This window comes from Theropithecus gelada, chromosome 19, assembly GCF_003255815.1.
Source record: "Theropithecus gelada isolate Dixy chromosome 19, Tgel_1.0, whole genome shotgun sequence".
Taxonomy (NCBI): Eukaryota; Metazoa; Chordata; class Mammalia; order Primates; family Cercopithecidae; genus Theropithecus; species Theropithecus gelada.
In genome coordinates this window covers 6659999-6674855 of record NC_037687.1, presented here as the reverse complement: position 1 = coordinate 6674855, position 14857 = coordinate 6659999, and the positions used below count along the sequence as shown (strand labels likewise).

At 51.9% G+C, this 14857-nt stretch overlaps 1 protein-coding gene across 1 annotated transcript in view; it reads left to right on the top strand.

The window, feature by feature from the left end:
* C3 (complement C3) overlaps positions 1–14857 on the top strand; it is a 44284-nt gene that overhangs the window by 14960 nt on the left and 14467 nt on the right. The window contains exons 16-26 of the mRNA XM_025366876.1: positions 89–160; positions 348–545; positions 3693–3801; positions 4061–4146; positions 9476–9618; positions 9714–9926; positions 11124–11190; positions 11318–11404; positions 13146–13349; positions 13970–14045; positions 14376–14535. Coding sequence (XP_025222661.1) covers positions 89–160; positions 348–545; positions 3693–3801; positions 4061–4146; positions 9476–9618; positions 9714–9926; positions 11124–11190; positions 11318–11404; positions 13146–13349; positions 13970–14045; positions 14376–14535 — 1415 coding nt within the window. The remainder of the gene's footprint in view (positions 1–88; positions 161–347; positions 546–3692; positions 3802–4060; positions 4147–9475; positions 9619–9713; positions 9927–11123; positions 11191–11317; positions 11405–13145; positions 13350–13969; positions 14046–14375; positions 14536–14857) is intronic.

Genomic DNA, 14857 nt, shown 5'->3' with positions numbered 1-14857 from the left:
CACCCCCACCTCACACGATAGTGAGGGGTGAACCGAGGACACCTAGTAGGTGCCTCAGCCTTCTTCTTCTCTGCCGCCTGCCCTGCAGAACTTCAGTGCCCACAGCCAGCCGCCCGCCGACGCCGTTCCGTGCAGCTCGCGGAGAAGAGAATGGACAAAGGTGGGTGCCTTTCCTACCCACTCCTGCCCCTGAACCCCACCCTGTGAGACCCGAGCCTGGCCGTGCAGGAGCCAGAGAGGGAGGAAGGGAGGTCCTGGCGGGGAAGCCCTCCCCGGGGTCCGTCCCGAGTCCCTCCTGCTGCCGGTCCCCAGCTGAGGGTGTGGCCTGGGGGAATGTGCTCCCGCAGTTGGCCAGTACCCCAAGGAGCTGCGCAAGTGCTGCGAGCACGGCATGCGGGAGAACCGCATGAGGTTCTCGTGCCAGCGCCGGACCCGTTACATCACCCTGGACGAGGCGTGCAAGAAGGTCTTCCTGGACTGCTGCAACTACATCACCGAGCTGCGGCGGCAGCACGCGCGGGCCAGTCACCTGGGCCTGGCCAGGAGTAGGTCCCATGGGGTGGGGCAGGGGGAGGGGTCGGTCTGATGGGGGAGGAGACTCCTGTCTGAGGAGGGAGGATGCCCTGTCTTGGGGAGGCGGGTCTGGAGAAGGTCTCTGTCTGAGGGGGGAGGAGGTCCCTGTCTGAGGGGGGAGGAGGAGGTCCCTGTCTGAGGGGGGAGGAGGAGGTCCCTGTCTGAGGAGGGAGGAGGCCTCTGTCTGAGGAAGGAGGAGGCCTCTGTCTTGAGGGGGGAGGAGGTGGCCTCTGTCTGAGGAAAAAGGAGGTCCCTGTCTAAGGAGGGAGGAAACCTCTGCCTGAGGGGGGAGGAAACCTCTGCCTGAGGGGGGAGGAGGTCCCTGTCTGAGGAGGGAGGAGGAGGCCTCTGTCTGAGGGAGGAGGAGGTCTTTGTCTGAGGAGGGAGGATACCTCTGTCTGAGGGGGGAGGATGCCCCTGTCTGAGGGAGGAGGAAGTCCTTGTCTGAGGAGGGAGGATACCTCTGTCTGAGGGGGGAGGATGCCCCTGTCTGAGGGGGTAGGAGGAGGCCTTTCTGTCAGTTGAGAGAGGAGGCTCCTGTCTGAGGGTGCCCTTTAGACCTCCTTTAGCCCACTGGGGGTCAGAAGAAGAACGGCTAATGTTACTATCCCAAGGCACTTGGATTATTCCAGAGTGTGAGTAAATTCAGGTATCTCTTTAGGAATTCCACCTACTTTGAGCTGGGCTCAGTGGCTCACACCTGTGATCCCAGCACTTTGGGAGGCTGAGGCAGCAGGATCGCTTGAGCTCGGGAGTTCGAGAGCAGTCTGGGCAACACAGTGAGACTTTGTATAGACGAAAACTTTTTTTTTTTTTTTTTTTTTTGAGATGGAGTCTTGCTCTGTCGCACAATCTGAAGTACGGTAGCACAACCTCGGCTCACTGCAACCTCCACCTCCTAGGTTCAAGAGATCCTCCTGCCTCAGCCTCCTGAGTAGCTGAGTTTTTTTGGTTTTTTTTTGAGATGGAGTCTCAATCTGTGGCACAGCCTGCAGTACAGTGGCGCAGTCCTGGCTCACTGTAACCTCTGCCTCCTGGATTCAAGTGATTCTCCTACCTCAGCCTCCCAAGTAGCTGGGATTATAGGCGCGTGCTACCACACCCGGCTAATTTTTGTATTTTCAGTAGAGACGAGGTTTCACCATATTGACCAGGCTGGTGTCGAACCCCTGACCTCAGGTGATCCGCCCGCCTCAGCCTCCCAAAGTGCTGGGATTACAGGCATGAGCCACCGCGCCCAGCTGGATTTTTGTATTTTTTGTAGAGTGGGCGTTTCACCACGTTGGCCAGGCTGGTCTTGAACTCTTGACCTCAAGTGATCTGCCCACCTCAGCCTCCCAAAGTGTTGGGATTACAGGTGTGAGCCACTGTGCCTGGCTGAAAAATATTAAAATATATATATTTTTAAAGGGATTCCATCTACTTTGTTGTTGTGGAGATCCAGAACCCAGTGAAAGCCTGTCTATCATGTTTGTGGAAAGTGCAGTTGGAGTCAAAGCCTAGTCCAGTCCAATTGCCTTTACTTGCTGGTAGTGTCAAGCTGCTTTTGTTGATTTATATATTTATTTAGAGGCAGGGTCTCGCTCTTTCACCCAGGCTGGAGTGCAGTGGTGCAGTCACAGCTCACTGCAGCGTCAACATCTTGGGCTCAAGGGGTCCTTCTGTCTCAGCCTCAGCCTTCTGAGTAGCTAGGACTACAGGTGCATGCCACCATGCCCAGCTAATTTTTAAATTATTATTTGTAGAGAGAGAGTCTCAGTGTGTTGCCCGGGCTGGTCTCAAACTCCTGGGCTCAAGCCATCCTCCCACCTTCGCTTCTCAGAGCGCTGGGATCATAGCACCACATCCAGCCTATCGAGATTTTTTTTTGAGACCGAGTCTTGCTCTGTTGCCAGGCTGGAGTGCAGTCATGCAATCTCAGCTCACTGTAACCTCCGCCTCCTGGGTTCAAGCGATTCTCATCCCTCAGCCTCCCGAGTAGCTGGGATTACAGGCGCAGGCCATCACACCTGGCTAATTTTTGTATTAGATGGTTTTTAAAGGCCACTGCTTCTCCCGTGTTCTGCACCAGGTCTGGGAATGTTCTCAGCTCACCTAGTCATGTTCAGAATAAACAAATCCCTTAGAGGAAGCAGACACGGTTTCTCGGGACCATGATCCTTTCGAGGCACGTGCACATGCTTGCTTGCTTTTATTAGTATCTTTTTTTGAGACGGAGTCTCACTCTGTCACCGAGGCTGGAGTGCAGTGGCACAATCTTGGCTCACTACAACCTCCGCCTCCCGGGTTCAAGTGATTCTCCTGCCCCAGCCTCCCAAGTGTCTGGGACTACAGGTACCCGCTGCCACGCCTGGCTAATTTTCATATTTTTAATAGAGGCATGGTTTTGCCATGTTGGCCAGGCTGGTCTTGAACTTCCGACCTGAAGTGATCCACCCGCCTCGGCCTCCCAAAGTACTGGGATTACAGATGTGAGCCACTGTCCCTGGCCAAATGCTTTCATTTCTTTAAAAATCAGAGGGAAAGGAATGAATATAATCCAGTGTGCATTGTATATGTCTTTGTACCAGTACATTTGTGGGATATAATTTTTAGGTTTTTTTTTATGAAGAAGTAGTTCCCAAGGCAGATGTGTCTGGGGCTCGTGAGAATTCATCCTGCAGTCCTCCATGTCCGTGTCCTAGTATTTCGCTGCTAGCAATCCCTCCTGGGCAGAGGTAGGATCTAAAGGTGTGACTGCTGAGGAAGTAGGTGGGCTCTTTTGTTTGTTTTGGTTTGGTTTTTGTTGTTGTTGTTGTTTTGAGATGGAGTCTGTGTCTGTCGCCCAGGCTGGAGTGCAGTCGTGCGATCTCGGCTCACTGCAACCTCCACCTCCTGGGTTCAAGCGATTCTCCTGCCTCAGCCTCCAGAGTAGCTGGGATCACAGGCATGTGTCGCCACGCCCAGCTAATTTTTGTATTTTTAGTAGAGATGGGGTTTCACCATGTTGTCCAGGCTGGTCTCCAACTCCTGGCCTCAAGTGATCCACCCGCCTCAGCCTCCCAAAGTGCTGGGATTTCAGGCATGAGCCATGGCGCCTGGCCTGGTCTGTTCTGAATGCAGATCTAAACCCCCTGCAGGTAACCTGGATGAGGACATCATCGCAGAAGAGAACATCGTTTCCCGAAGTGAGTTCCCAGAGAGTTGGCTGTGGAAGATTGAAGAGTTGAAAGAGGCACCGAAAAATGGGTAAGGCCAGGGTAACCCCCCATGCAACCCACCCCACAGCCAGACCATTTAATCTGCATGCACCTGCTATCTCTTGTCTTCTCTGGAATCACAGTGCAACCCCACAGCCCAACCTAGAAAAATCATTTGTTGGGTTACCTACATGGAGGCACCCCCAGACCCTTCCAGCCTGTTCCTCGGGATCCCTCTGCCTCAGCTCTCCCCCTCTACCACCCTGCTAGATGACATTTCCTAATGCCCCAAACTCTTCTCCATCCAGAATCTCCACGAAGCTCATGAATATATTTTTGAAAGACTCCATCACCACATGGGAGATTCTGGCCGTGAGCTTGTCAGACAAGAAAGGTGAGCGAGGGTGCTGGCTGGTCCCAGGGAGGCAGGGACCCCAGGGTGTCTGAGTGTCATCTCATTTTATCCAAACTCATCTTATCCAAACCTATGTTTCTTGGCACTTTATTCTCTGTCCTGGTTACCACAGAGGTGTTATTATCAGGAACTGCGGGAATCCTTAGTTCTTGTCTAACTTGGAAGAAAGAATTCAGCCAAGAGATGCATAGCAAGGGTTAAGTGGCAGAGTTTATTGAAGGAAGAAACAGCTCTGGTCTGGTCCCCCTGGAAAAATAGTAGTCTCAATGCTTATGTAAAGAGACAGGGCCAGGCTCGGTGACTCACACCTGTAATCCCAGCAATTTGGGAGGCCGAGGCAGGGGAATCACTTTCAGGTCAGGAGTTCAAGACCAGCCTGGCCAACGCGGTGAAACCCCGTCTCTACTAAAAATACTAAACAATTAGCCAGGCAGGGGGTGGCGAGCACCTGAAATCTCAGCTACTCAGGAGGCTGAGGCAGGAGATTCGCTTGAACCCGGGAGGTGGAGGTTGCGGTGAGCCGAGATTGTGCCACTGCACTCTAGCCTGGGCAACAAGAGTGAAACTCCTTCTCTAAATAAATAAAAAGTGTCAGTATGCTCTGAACGATGACACAGACATGGCTGCTCGAGAGAATGAGCCAGCAGCAGATACTGCTGGTGGACTCTTTTTATGAGACTCTTACATGATTTTTCATGAAGGGGCATGAGGGGGTGTCACTTGCAGGCATGTTTTGGGAGGTCTCTGTGGGCGAGTAGGCTCTGTGACTGTACGTGCTAGCGTGCACGCGGCACATCTCATTATCGTCTAAAATCTCCACCCAGGGTGTGTTTTTACCTATGATAATGAGCAAAAGACGACTCTAGGGTGGGTTTTCGGAGCAGTGCACATGCTCGTCATCAGGGAAAATCCCTAGCAGGGTTATTTCCAGCTAGGACCTGATAAGTCCCCTTCAGGGCTGGAGGACCCCAACCACAAGGCCACATGTAGCTAATGCAGCCGTCGTCCTTTCGCTGACTGCCAGTGAGCAGCGCTATCAGTAGGCAGCCTGTCTGGGACTTCTTTTCCCAGGAAGCTCCCCTGCCTGCTCATTTCCGCCTATCTGCCTACTCTAACAGTGTCAAAAGCTAGACAGGGTGGGGGTACCGTCTCTAACATTGATGCTTTTCTTCTTTCTTTCTTTCTTTCTCCTTTTCTTTTCTCTTCTCTTCTGTTCTCTTTTCTTTTCTTTTTTTTTTTGAAGGAGTCTCGCTCTGTCACCCAGGCTGGAGTGCAGTGGCACGATCTCAGCTCACTGCAACCTCCTCCTCCCAGGTTCAAGCGATTCTCCTGTCTCAGCCTCCCCAATAGCTGAGATTACAGGCACCCACCACCATGCCCGGCTAATTTTTGTAATTTTAGTAGAGATGGGGTTTCACCATGTTGGCCAGGCTGGTCTCGAACTCCTGACCTCAAGTGATCCACCGACCTTGGCCTCCCAAAGTGCTGGTATTACAGGCATGAGCCACTGCGGTGATTTTCTTTTAGTGCACTTTATTGTTGAGAGTCTTTTCAGTTCACAGCATAATTCAGGGGAAAGTACAGAGACTCCCCACATATCCCCAGTCCCCACACATTGACAGCCTCCCCCACTGCCAGCACCCCCAGTGGAGCAGTGCACCTCCAGGACACAGCACTTCCACCCTAAGTTCCAAGTTTCACATGAGAGTGTTGTACATTCTGTGGGTTTGGATCAGTGGATGAAGATACGAGTCCACCATGCCGTGACAGTGTTACAGAGGCAGTTACAAGAGAAACTTTTCAGAGGTGATGTGGACATGAGAGAGCGCAAAGTGATTCAGAAAAGATACATGAGGGGCCGGACGCAGTGGCTCACCCCTGTAATCCCAGCACTTTGGGAGGCTGAGATGGGCAGATCACCTGAGGTCAGGAGTTCGAGACCAGCCTGGGTAACGTGGCAAAACCCCATCGCTACTGAAAATGCAATAAATTAGCCGGGTGTTGTGGCAGGCACCTGTAGTCCCAGCTACTCGGGAGGCTGATTCACGAGAATCACTTGAACCCAGGAGGCAGAGATTGCCGTGAGCCGAGATCGCACCACTGCACTCATGCCTGGGTGACAGAGCAAGCCTATCTCAAAAAGGCAAAAAAGAAAAGATACAAATACAAAAGGAAGCAGGATGAAACACGTGATTAACAACACATTGGTGGTCAGACTGTGCAACATGACAAACTGGGGACAAGGGGTGGCCCCATTCCTAGGTACTTGTCCTCTCCCCACCATCTACAGCCTGATGTGAGACCCTGGCTAGCTCTGGTCAGGTACAGATGGCTGACAGCAAGGCAGGTGAAGAGAGTGAGGCACTGTCCTCAGGCACAAAATTTAAGAGTATGCCAACACAGTAACCGCCCACCCCCCAAAAAAATTACATTAGTGTAGTGTGGGAAATTTTTGCGTTTTTTTTTTTTCTTTTTTTCTTTTTTTTTTTGAGACGGAATCTCGCTCTGTCACCCAGGCTGGAGTGCAGTGGCCGGATCTCAGCTCACTGCAAGCTCCGCCTCCCGGGTTCACGCCATTCTCCTGCCTCAGCCTCCGGAGTAGCTGGGACTATAGGCGCCCGCCACCTCGCCCGCCCAGGCCAGGCTAGTTTTTTGTATTTTTTAGTAGAGATGGGGTTTCACCGTGTTAGCCAGGATGGTCTCGATCTCCTGACCTCGTGATCCGCCCGTCTCGGCCTCCCAGAGTGCTGGGATTACAGGCGTGAGCCACTGCGCCCGGCCTGTTTTTGTATTTTTCAGTAGAGATGGGGTTTCACCGTGTTAGCCAGGATGGTCTTGATCTCCTGACCTTGTGATCCGCCCGTCTCGGCCTCCCAAAGTGCTGGGATTACAGGCTTGAGCCACCGCGCCCGGCCGCGTTTTTTTTGTTTTTGAGATGGAGTCTCGCTCTGTTGCCCAGGCTGGAGTGCAGTGGTGCCATCTTGCCTTGCTACAACCTCTGCCTCCTGGGTTCAACCAATTCTCTTGCCTCAGCCTCCCAAGTAGCTGGGACTACAGGCGAGCACTACCACACCTGGCTCATTTTTTGTATGTTTAGTAGAGATGGGGTCTCACCGTGTTGCCCAGGCTGGTCTCAAACTCCTAACCTCAGGCAATCCACCCACCTTGGCCTCCCAAAGTGCTAGGATTACAGGTGTGAACCAACGTACCCTGCCAAAAATAGTATTTTAATGCAATATTATTTTCTTAAAAAAAATTTTCTTTGTCCAAACTGCCACTTGGTAGCAATTAGTGCAATATGTGTGTGTGTGTGTGTGAGCCACCGTGCCCAGCCCAGGATGCTAGGTTTTCGTTGGAAATACTTTGATCTGTATTTTAGGTTTCATAAAATTTACAGTTCAAAAAGGTAGATTCTCAGGCCAGGTGCGATGGCTCACGGCTGTAATCCCATTACTTTGAGAGGCTGAGGCTGGCAAATCATTTGAGGTCAGGAGTTCGAGATCAGCCTGGGCAACATGGCAAAGCCCCGTCTCTACAAAAAAAAGAAAGAAAAAGAAAAGGTAGATCCTCATACCCACGTTGTTGCAAACATGCTTAAACGTTTTCCACTCAATCAATCATCATTTTAATAAAATTAAGATTTAATTCACATTCTATATGTCACCCTTTTAAAATGTACAATTCAGGTCCAGCATGGTGGCTCACACATGTAATCCCAGCACTTTGGGAGGCCGAGGCAGGCAGATCACCTGAGGTCAGGAGGTCGAGACCAGCCTGGCCAACATGGTGAACACTGTCTCTACTGAAAATACAAAAAATTAGCAGGGCATGGTGGTGGGTGCCTGTAGTCACAGCTACTCAGGAGGCTGAGGCAGGAGAATTGCTTGAACCCAGGATACGGAGGTTGTAGTGAGCCAAGATCATGCTACCGCACTCTGGGTGACAGAGCGAGACCCCGTCTCAAAAAAAAAAAAAAAAAAGCAATAATAATAAAATATACAATTCAATGGTGTTTCATATATTTACAACGAGCATTGGTTGTTTGTTTGTTTTGTTCCACTGGGTTTGGTTTCAGAGACAGGATCTCACTCTGTTGCCCAGGCTGGAGCACAGTGGTGTGATTGTAGCTCACTGCAGCCTTGAACTCCTGGGCTCAAGCAATCCTCCCGCCTCAGCCTCCCAAAGTGCTGTGATTACAGGCATGAGCCACCACACATAGCGAGATCATCAGGTTTAAAGTTGACGTCTGAATGAAATTAAATATACTTAAAAACAAGTAATTAAAATAAAAGTACAAATCCAGTTTCTCACTTGAACAAACCCCATTTTGAGTGCTCAGCTCTCACCCACGGCTTGGAGCTGCCATTTCAGAGATGCGGATATCTTTTGGAGATTTCTCTTCCTACGTGTAGATCTCTGAGTCAAACTACAAACAGAATGCAAATCATTGAATAATGGTAACTCCAGCCGGGCGCAGTGGCTCACGCCTGTAATCTCAGCACTTGGGAAGCCGAGGCGGGTGGACCACGAGGTCAAGAGATCGAGACCATCCTGGCCAACATGGTGAAAGCCCATCTCTACTAAATATATAAAAATTAGCTGGGCATGGTGGTGCATGCCTGTAGTCCTAGCTACTTGAGAGGCTTAGACAGGAGAGTCGCTTGAACCCAGGAGGCGGAGGGTGCGTTGAGCCGAGATGGCGCCACTGCACTCCATCCTAGCGACAGAGTCTTGCTCTGTCTCTAATAATAATAATCATAATAATCATAATAATAATAATAAAAATATGGGCTGGGCGCGGTGGCTCAAGCCTGTCATCCCAGCACTTTGGGAGGCCGAGACGGGCGGATCACGAGGTCAGGAGATCGAGACCATCCTGGCGAACACGGTGAAACCCCGTCTCTACTAAAAAAAATACAAAAAATTAGCCAGGCGTGGTGGCGGCACCTGTAGTCCCAGCTACTCGGGAGGCTGAGGCAGGAGAATGGCGTGAACCCGGGAGGCGGAGCTTGCAGTGAGCTGAGATCCGGCCGCTGCACTCCAGCCTGGGCGACAGAGCGAGACTCCGTCTCAAAAAAAAAAAAAAAAAAATAATAATAATAATAATAATAATAAAAATATGGTAACTCCCAACCACCACCATCATCTGTCATTTATCACCATTGACAGCGTTTAGTTCATAGGCTTTTGCAAAGACAGGCTGAGTTAGCGAGAGCTCCTGCAGTGAGGACTAAGAGCTGAGATCCAGGAGCCTCGCCTTGTCCACTCCCCGACCTTAACACTCCGTGTTCTGTCTCTGCCCGGGAAGGGATCTGTGTGGCAGACCCCTTCGAGGTCACAGTAATGCAGGACTTCTTCATCGACCTGCGGCTACCCTACTCTGTTGTTCGAAACGAGCAGGTGGAAATCCGAGCTGTTCTCTACAATTACCGGCAGAACCAAGAGCTCAAGGTGGGTCCCAGGGTGGCAGAGGCTTCATGGAGCCTGCAAGGGGGTAGGTAGCCTGTTGCACACACACTTGTCCTGATACTTTCTCTCCCTGGCAGGTGAGGGTGGAACTACTCCACAATCCAGCCTTCTGCAGCCTGGCCACCGCCAAGAGGCGTCACCAGCAGACCGTAACCATCCCCGCTAAGTCCTCGCTGTCCGTTCCTTATGTCATCGTGCCCCTAAAGACTGGCCTGCAGGAAGTGGAAGTCAAGGCTGCCGTCTACCATTTTTTCATCAGTGACGGTGTCAGGAAGTCCCTGAAGGTCGTGGTGAGTGCTTGGGGCACCCACAAACCCTTGTCCTTCAGAGAGGGTTCCTGGTCTTCGTACTATTGACTCAGGTCGCAGATCCAGGCTCTGAGACAGTAAGAATCATAGTGTCTGGCTTAGGAAATTTGGCAGTCCCAGAATTTTAGAAGCAGAGCCAGGATTGCGGTAAAGTGAGTGAGATAACCCCAGGCTTAGAATTTTAGGGGGTACCAAAAAGCTCATCAACCATCACCAATCAATAATTTTTTTGTATTCAATTCAAAAGATTATTTTATTTATTTATTTATTATTTTTTTGAGACAGAGTGTCACTCTGTTGCCCAGGCTGGAGTGCAGTGGTGTGATCTCGGCTCACTGCAACTTCTGCCTCCTGGGTGCAAGCGATTTTCATGCCTCAGCCTCCTGAGTAGCTGGGATTACAGGCATTTGCCACCACGCCTGGCTAATTTTTCCATTTTATTGTATTGAAACCCTGTTTCAAAAAAGAATTCAAAAGATTATGTTATTTCCTTATTGATTTATAACTTTCTGATAAATTCACACCACAACACAATAGGTAGGTGTTTATATTGCCTCCTCCTGCTAAGGAGGGAAGCTGAGGCACAGAGAGGTTAAGTAACTGGCCCCTAATCACACAGCTGGGGGCAAGGGGCTGGGGTCAGATGCTTTGACACCTATGCTAGGGTAAATCTTGCAGCCTGTAAGCTATAAGGCTTTGGGGAAAGAGCCTTGTTTTTTTCACCTTTGATAGGGGACGAATAATAGTATCTACCTCCAAGGGCTGGCGTTACAATTTTTTTTTTTTTTTTTTTTTTTGAGACGGAATCTCGCTCTGTCACCCAGGCTAGAGTGCAGTGGCGAGATCTCGGCTCACTGCAAGCTCTGCCTCCCGGGTTCACGCCATTCTCCTGCCTCAGCCTCCCAAGTAGCTGGGACTACAGGCGTCCGCCACCATGCCCGGCTAATTTTTTTGTATTTTTAGTAGAGACGGGGTTTCACTGTGTTAGCCAGGATGGTCTTGATCTCCTGACCTCGTGATCCACCCGCCTCGGCCTCCCAAAGTTCTGGGATTACAGGCATAAGCCACCACGCCCGGCTATGCCAGGGTAATTCTAAGGACAGCGCCCTGCTGACCATCTGTGTGTCCGTCTGTTCTTTTATTCATCCAACGACTTCCCCCACCTCCAACACTGTGTAGCCGGAAGGAATCAGAATGAACAAAACTGTAGCTGTTCGCACGCTGGATCCAGAACGCCTGGGCCAGGGTGAGTCAGCTGCAGGGGTAGGGGCTGAGGGACTGGCAGGGTGAGGAGGGGAAGCGACCTGGGTTTAGCGAGGTAAGATAGGGCGGGAGGGAGGTAGAGCCATCGGTGTCTCTCACTCGCCCTGCAGATGGAGTGCAGAGAGAGGACGTCCCACCTGCAGACCTCAGTGACCAAGTCCCGGACACCGAGTCTGAGACCAGAATTCTCCTGCAAGGTGAGCTGCCCTTGACCCTGACCCCATGGGTCTCAGTAGGACATGGAGGGAGTCAAATTCCGTCTCATTCTGGAATTGTTTAACCCACACTTTTCTCTTCCCCTTCAGCTAGAACAGCCCATCTGTGATCTTCTTTTTTTTGAGACAGAGTCTGGCTCTGTCGCCCAGGCTGGAGTGCAGTGGCCGGATCTCAGCTCACTGCAAGCTCCGCCTCCCAGGTTTTCGCCATTCTCCTGCCTCAGCCTCCTGAGTAGCTGGGACTACAGGCGCCCACCACGACGCCCGGCTAATTTTTTTTTTTTTTTTAATTTTTAGTAGAGATGGGGTTTCACCGTGTTAGCCAAGATGGTCTCGATCTTCTGACCTCGTGATCCGCCCCCGCCTCGGCCTCCCAAAGTGCTGGGATTACAGGCGTGAGCCATCGCCCCCGACCATGTTTTCCCTCTTTTAAACATTTTTTAAAGCATACAGATATTATTTGCTATGATCAGTTTTATAGAAGCCTCCAGATAGCATTTAGTTCAGCAAAGAGCTTTCACTGATACATGATTTTATTTATTTTAATTTTTTGTAGAACTTCTGTGCTTCTCAGATGGGATATCAGCTGAAATGAGAAGCAATAGCCTGTAACCCCAGCACTTTGGGAGGCCGAGGCAGGCAGACCCCCTGAGGTCAGGAGTTTGAGAGCAGCCTGGCCAACATGGTGAAACCCTGTCTCTAGTAAAAGTACAAAAACTAGCTGGGCATGGTGGCACATGCCTATAATCCCAGCTACTCGGGAGGCTGAAGCAGGATAATAGCTTGAACCTGGGAGGCGGAGGTTGCAGTGAGCCCAGATCATGCCACTGCACGTACTCCAGCCTGGGCGGCAGAGGAAGACTCCGTTTAAAAAAAAAAAAAAAAAACAAGGAACATAGTACAAGAGCAGAAATTCTGGAGCTCATTTCTTGCCCCAGGAGGGAAGACTGGAGAAAGAAAGGGCCTTGCAACCTGTAAGCTATAAGGCTTTGGGGAAAGAGCCTTGTTTTTTTCACCTTTGATAGGGGACGAATAATAGTATCTACCTCCAAGGGCTGGTGTTACAATTTTTTTTTTTTTTTTTTTTTTGAGGCAGAGTCTCGCTCTGTCACCAGGCTGGAGTGCAGTGGCACGATCTTGGCTCACTGAAACCTCTGCCTCCCGGGTTCAAGTGATTCTCATGCCTCAGCCTCCCGAGTAGCTGGGACTACAGGCGCCCACCATCATGCCGAGCTAATTTTTGTATTTTTAGTAGAGACAGGGTTTCATCATATTGGTAAGGCTGGTCTCGACCTCTTGACCTCAGGTGATCCACCCACCTGGCCTCCCAAAGTGCTGGGATTACAGACTTGAGCCACCACGCCCAGCCTGGTGTGACGATTAAATGAGATACTCTATGGTGTTCTCTTAGAACAATCTGGGAAGTAACATTAAGCGCGATATAAGTATTTCTGAATATTGTTACTGGAATTATTTTACTGTTGGTGAAACGAGACGCAGGGACCAGGGTGACTGTGTGAAGCACGTCCCACTCCGAACAGTGCAGACCCCCGAACAGCCACTCAGCCATGCAGACTCCCCTCCCCGCAGTCACATCCTCCCAGCACTCTCCTGTCCCTGACCCCTTCGACCTGGCTGGTTGGGAGGCTGGAATCCTTTTTACCCCACCCCAGGGTGGGTCACCTACCCGGCTTGAGCGACGTCCTCTTCCCACCTGCTGCAGGGACCCCGGTGGCCCAAATGACAGAGGATGCCATCGATGCGGAACGGCTGAAGCACCTCATCGTGACCCCCTCGGGCTGTGGAGAACAGAACATGATCACCATGACGCCCACAGTCATCGCTGTGCATTACCTGGATGAAACGGAACAGTGGGAGAAGTTCGGCCCGGAGAAGCGGCAGGGAGCCTTGGAGCTCATCAAGAAGGGTGGGCTCCCTGCCCCTCTTAGAGACCCCAGGGACCCCTTTCCGAGCGCCCCCCTCTCTTAAGACCCCACCTCATTTCAAGACCACGCCCTCCCCTGAGGCTCTACCTCCTCTCCTAGCCACGCCCCATATTTGAGGCCCCACCTCTTCTCAAGGCCACGCCCTCTGAGGCCCTGCCTCCTCCCAGGCCAGGCTCATGAGACCTTGCCTCTTTTCAAGACCAAGCCCATCCCCTGAGGCCCCACCTCTTCTCAAGGCCAAACCCTCCCGTGAGGCCCCACCTCTTCTCCCAGCCACTTTCATCTGAGGCCACTTTCATCTCCAGGCCATGCCTCTTCCCTGAGACTCCACCCCACGTCTGCGACCCCTCCCCTTCCTGAAAGCCCCCCACCCTCAAGATCCTTCCCCTCTCTGAATCCCTTGTCCTCTGAGAACTCTTCCCCCTCCTCGCTCTGATCCCCCACCGCCTTTCAGTCCTTCTCTCTTTAAGGTCCCCTCCTCCCAGAATCCCTCCCCGACCCTGAGTCCCTGTCCCCTCTCTGCACCCCACCCCTGCCCTTTCTGGCGTGCACCCTCTGCTCAGCCTCGGCTCTTTTGGGGGTTACTCTCTCTTCCCTGCAGGGTACACCCAGCAGCTGGCCTTCAGACAACCCAGCTCTGCCTTTGCGGCCTTCCTGAACCGGGCACCCAGCACCTGGTGAGTCCCAACAGCCAGCTCAGGCTGTGCAGACCCTCCACCCTCAACCCCCAGCAGGGCCTGGACCCTGGCCAGGGATGGTCGCCTAGACCAGCCTTGCCCAAACAGCCCTGGACTTGCAGAGTCCAGGCAGGCGCTGGCTGAGTGGCCAGCGGTCATTTAGCATCCTTAAGTACGGACCGCACACAACAGCTGGGTCCTGGGACCTGGGAAAGCAAAGGAGGCAAACTGGGCCAGGCCCTGGTCCCTCCCCACCTGCTCATTGGCTGGGTGGCATGGCAGTCTCTGGATCTCAGAGCCGATTGGCTCACGCTCTATGCCCACCCCCAGGCTGACCGCCTACGTGGTCAAGGTCTTCTCTCTGGCTGTCAACCTCATTGCCATCGACTCCCAGGTCCTCTGCGGGGCTGTTAAATGGCTGATCCTGGAGAAGCAGAAGCCCGACGGGGTCTTCCAGGAGGATGCGCCCGTGATACATCAAGAAATGACTGTAAGAGGCTGGGATTTAAGGCAAAATGGAAGAGGGGCTCCTGAGTCTCACAGGATGAACGCGAGACAGACCCCTACCTCCATGTTCCCACTGCCCAATTCCCTTTGCAAATATTGGGGTGGGGGTGGGGGCAGGGAGATAAATGAGCCAGAGGCGTCACTCCAGCATTGCAAAAACCAGAGACCTGCGAAGCCCAGTGCAAAATGAAGATGCACGGCCCCTCGCTCAGAAATTATTAAGAATTTCATTAAACCAAGTGCAGGGGTCCTACCTGGGAATCCCTTTCTCACACTCAATCCATCAACACTTGCATTCTCCCATG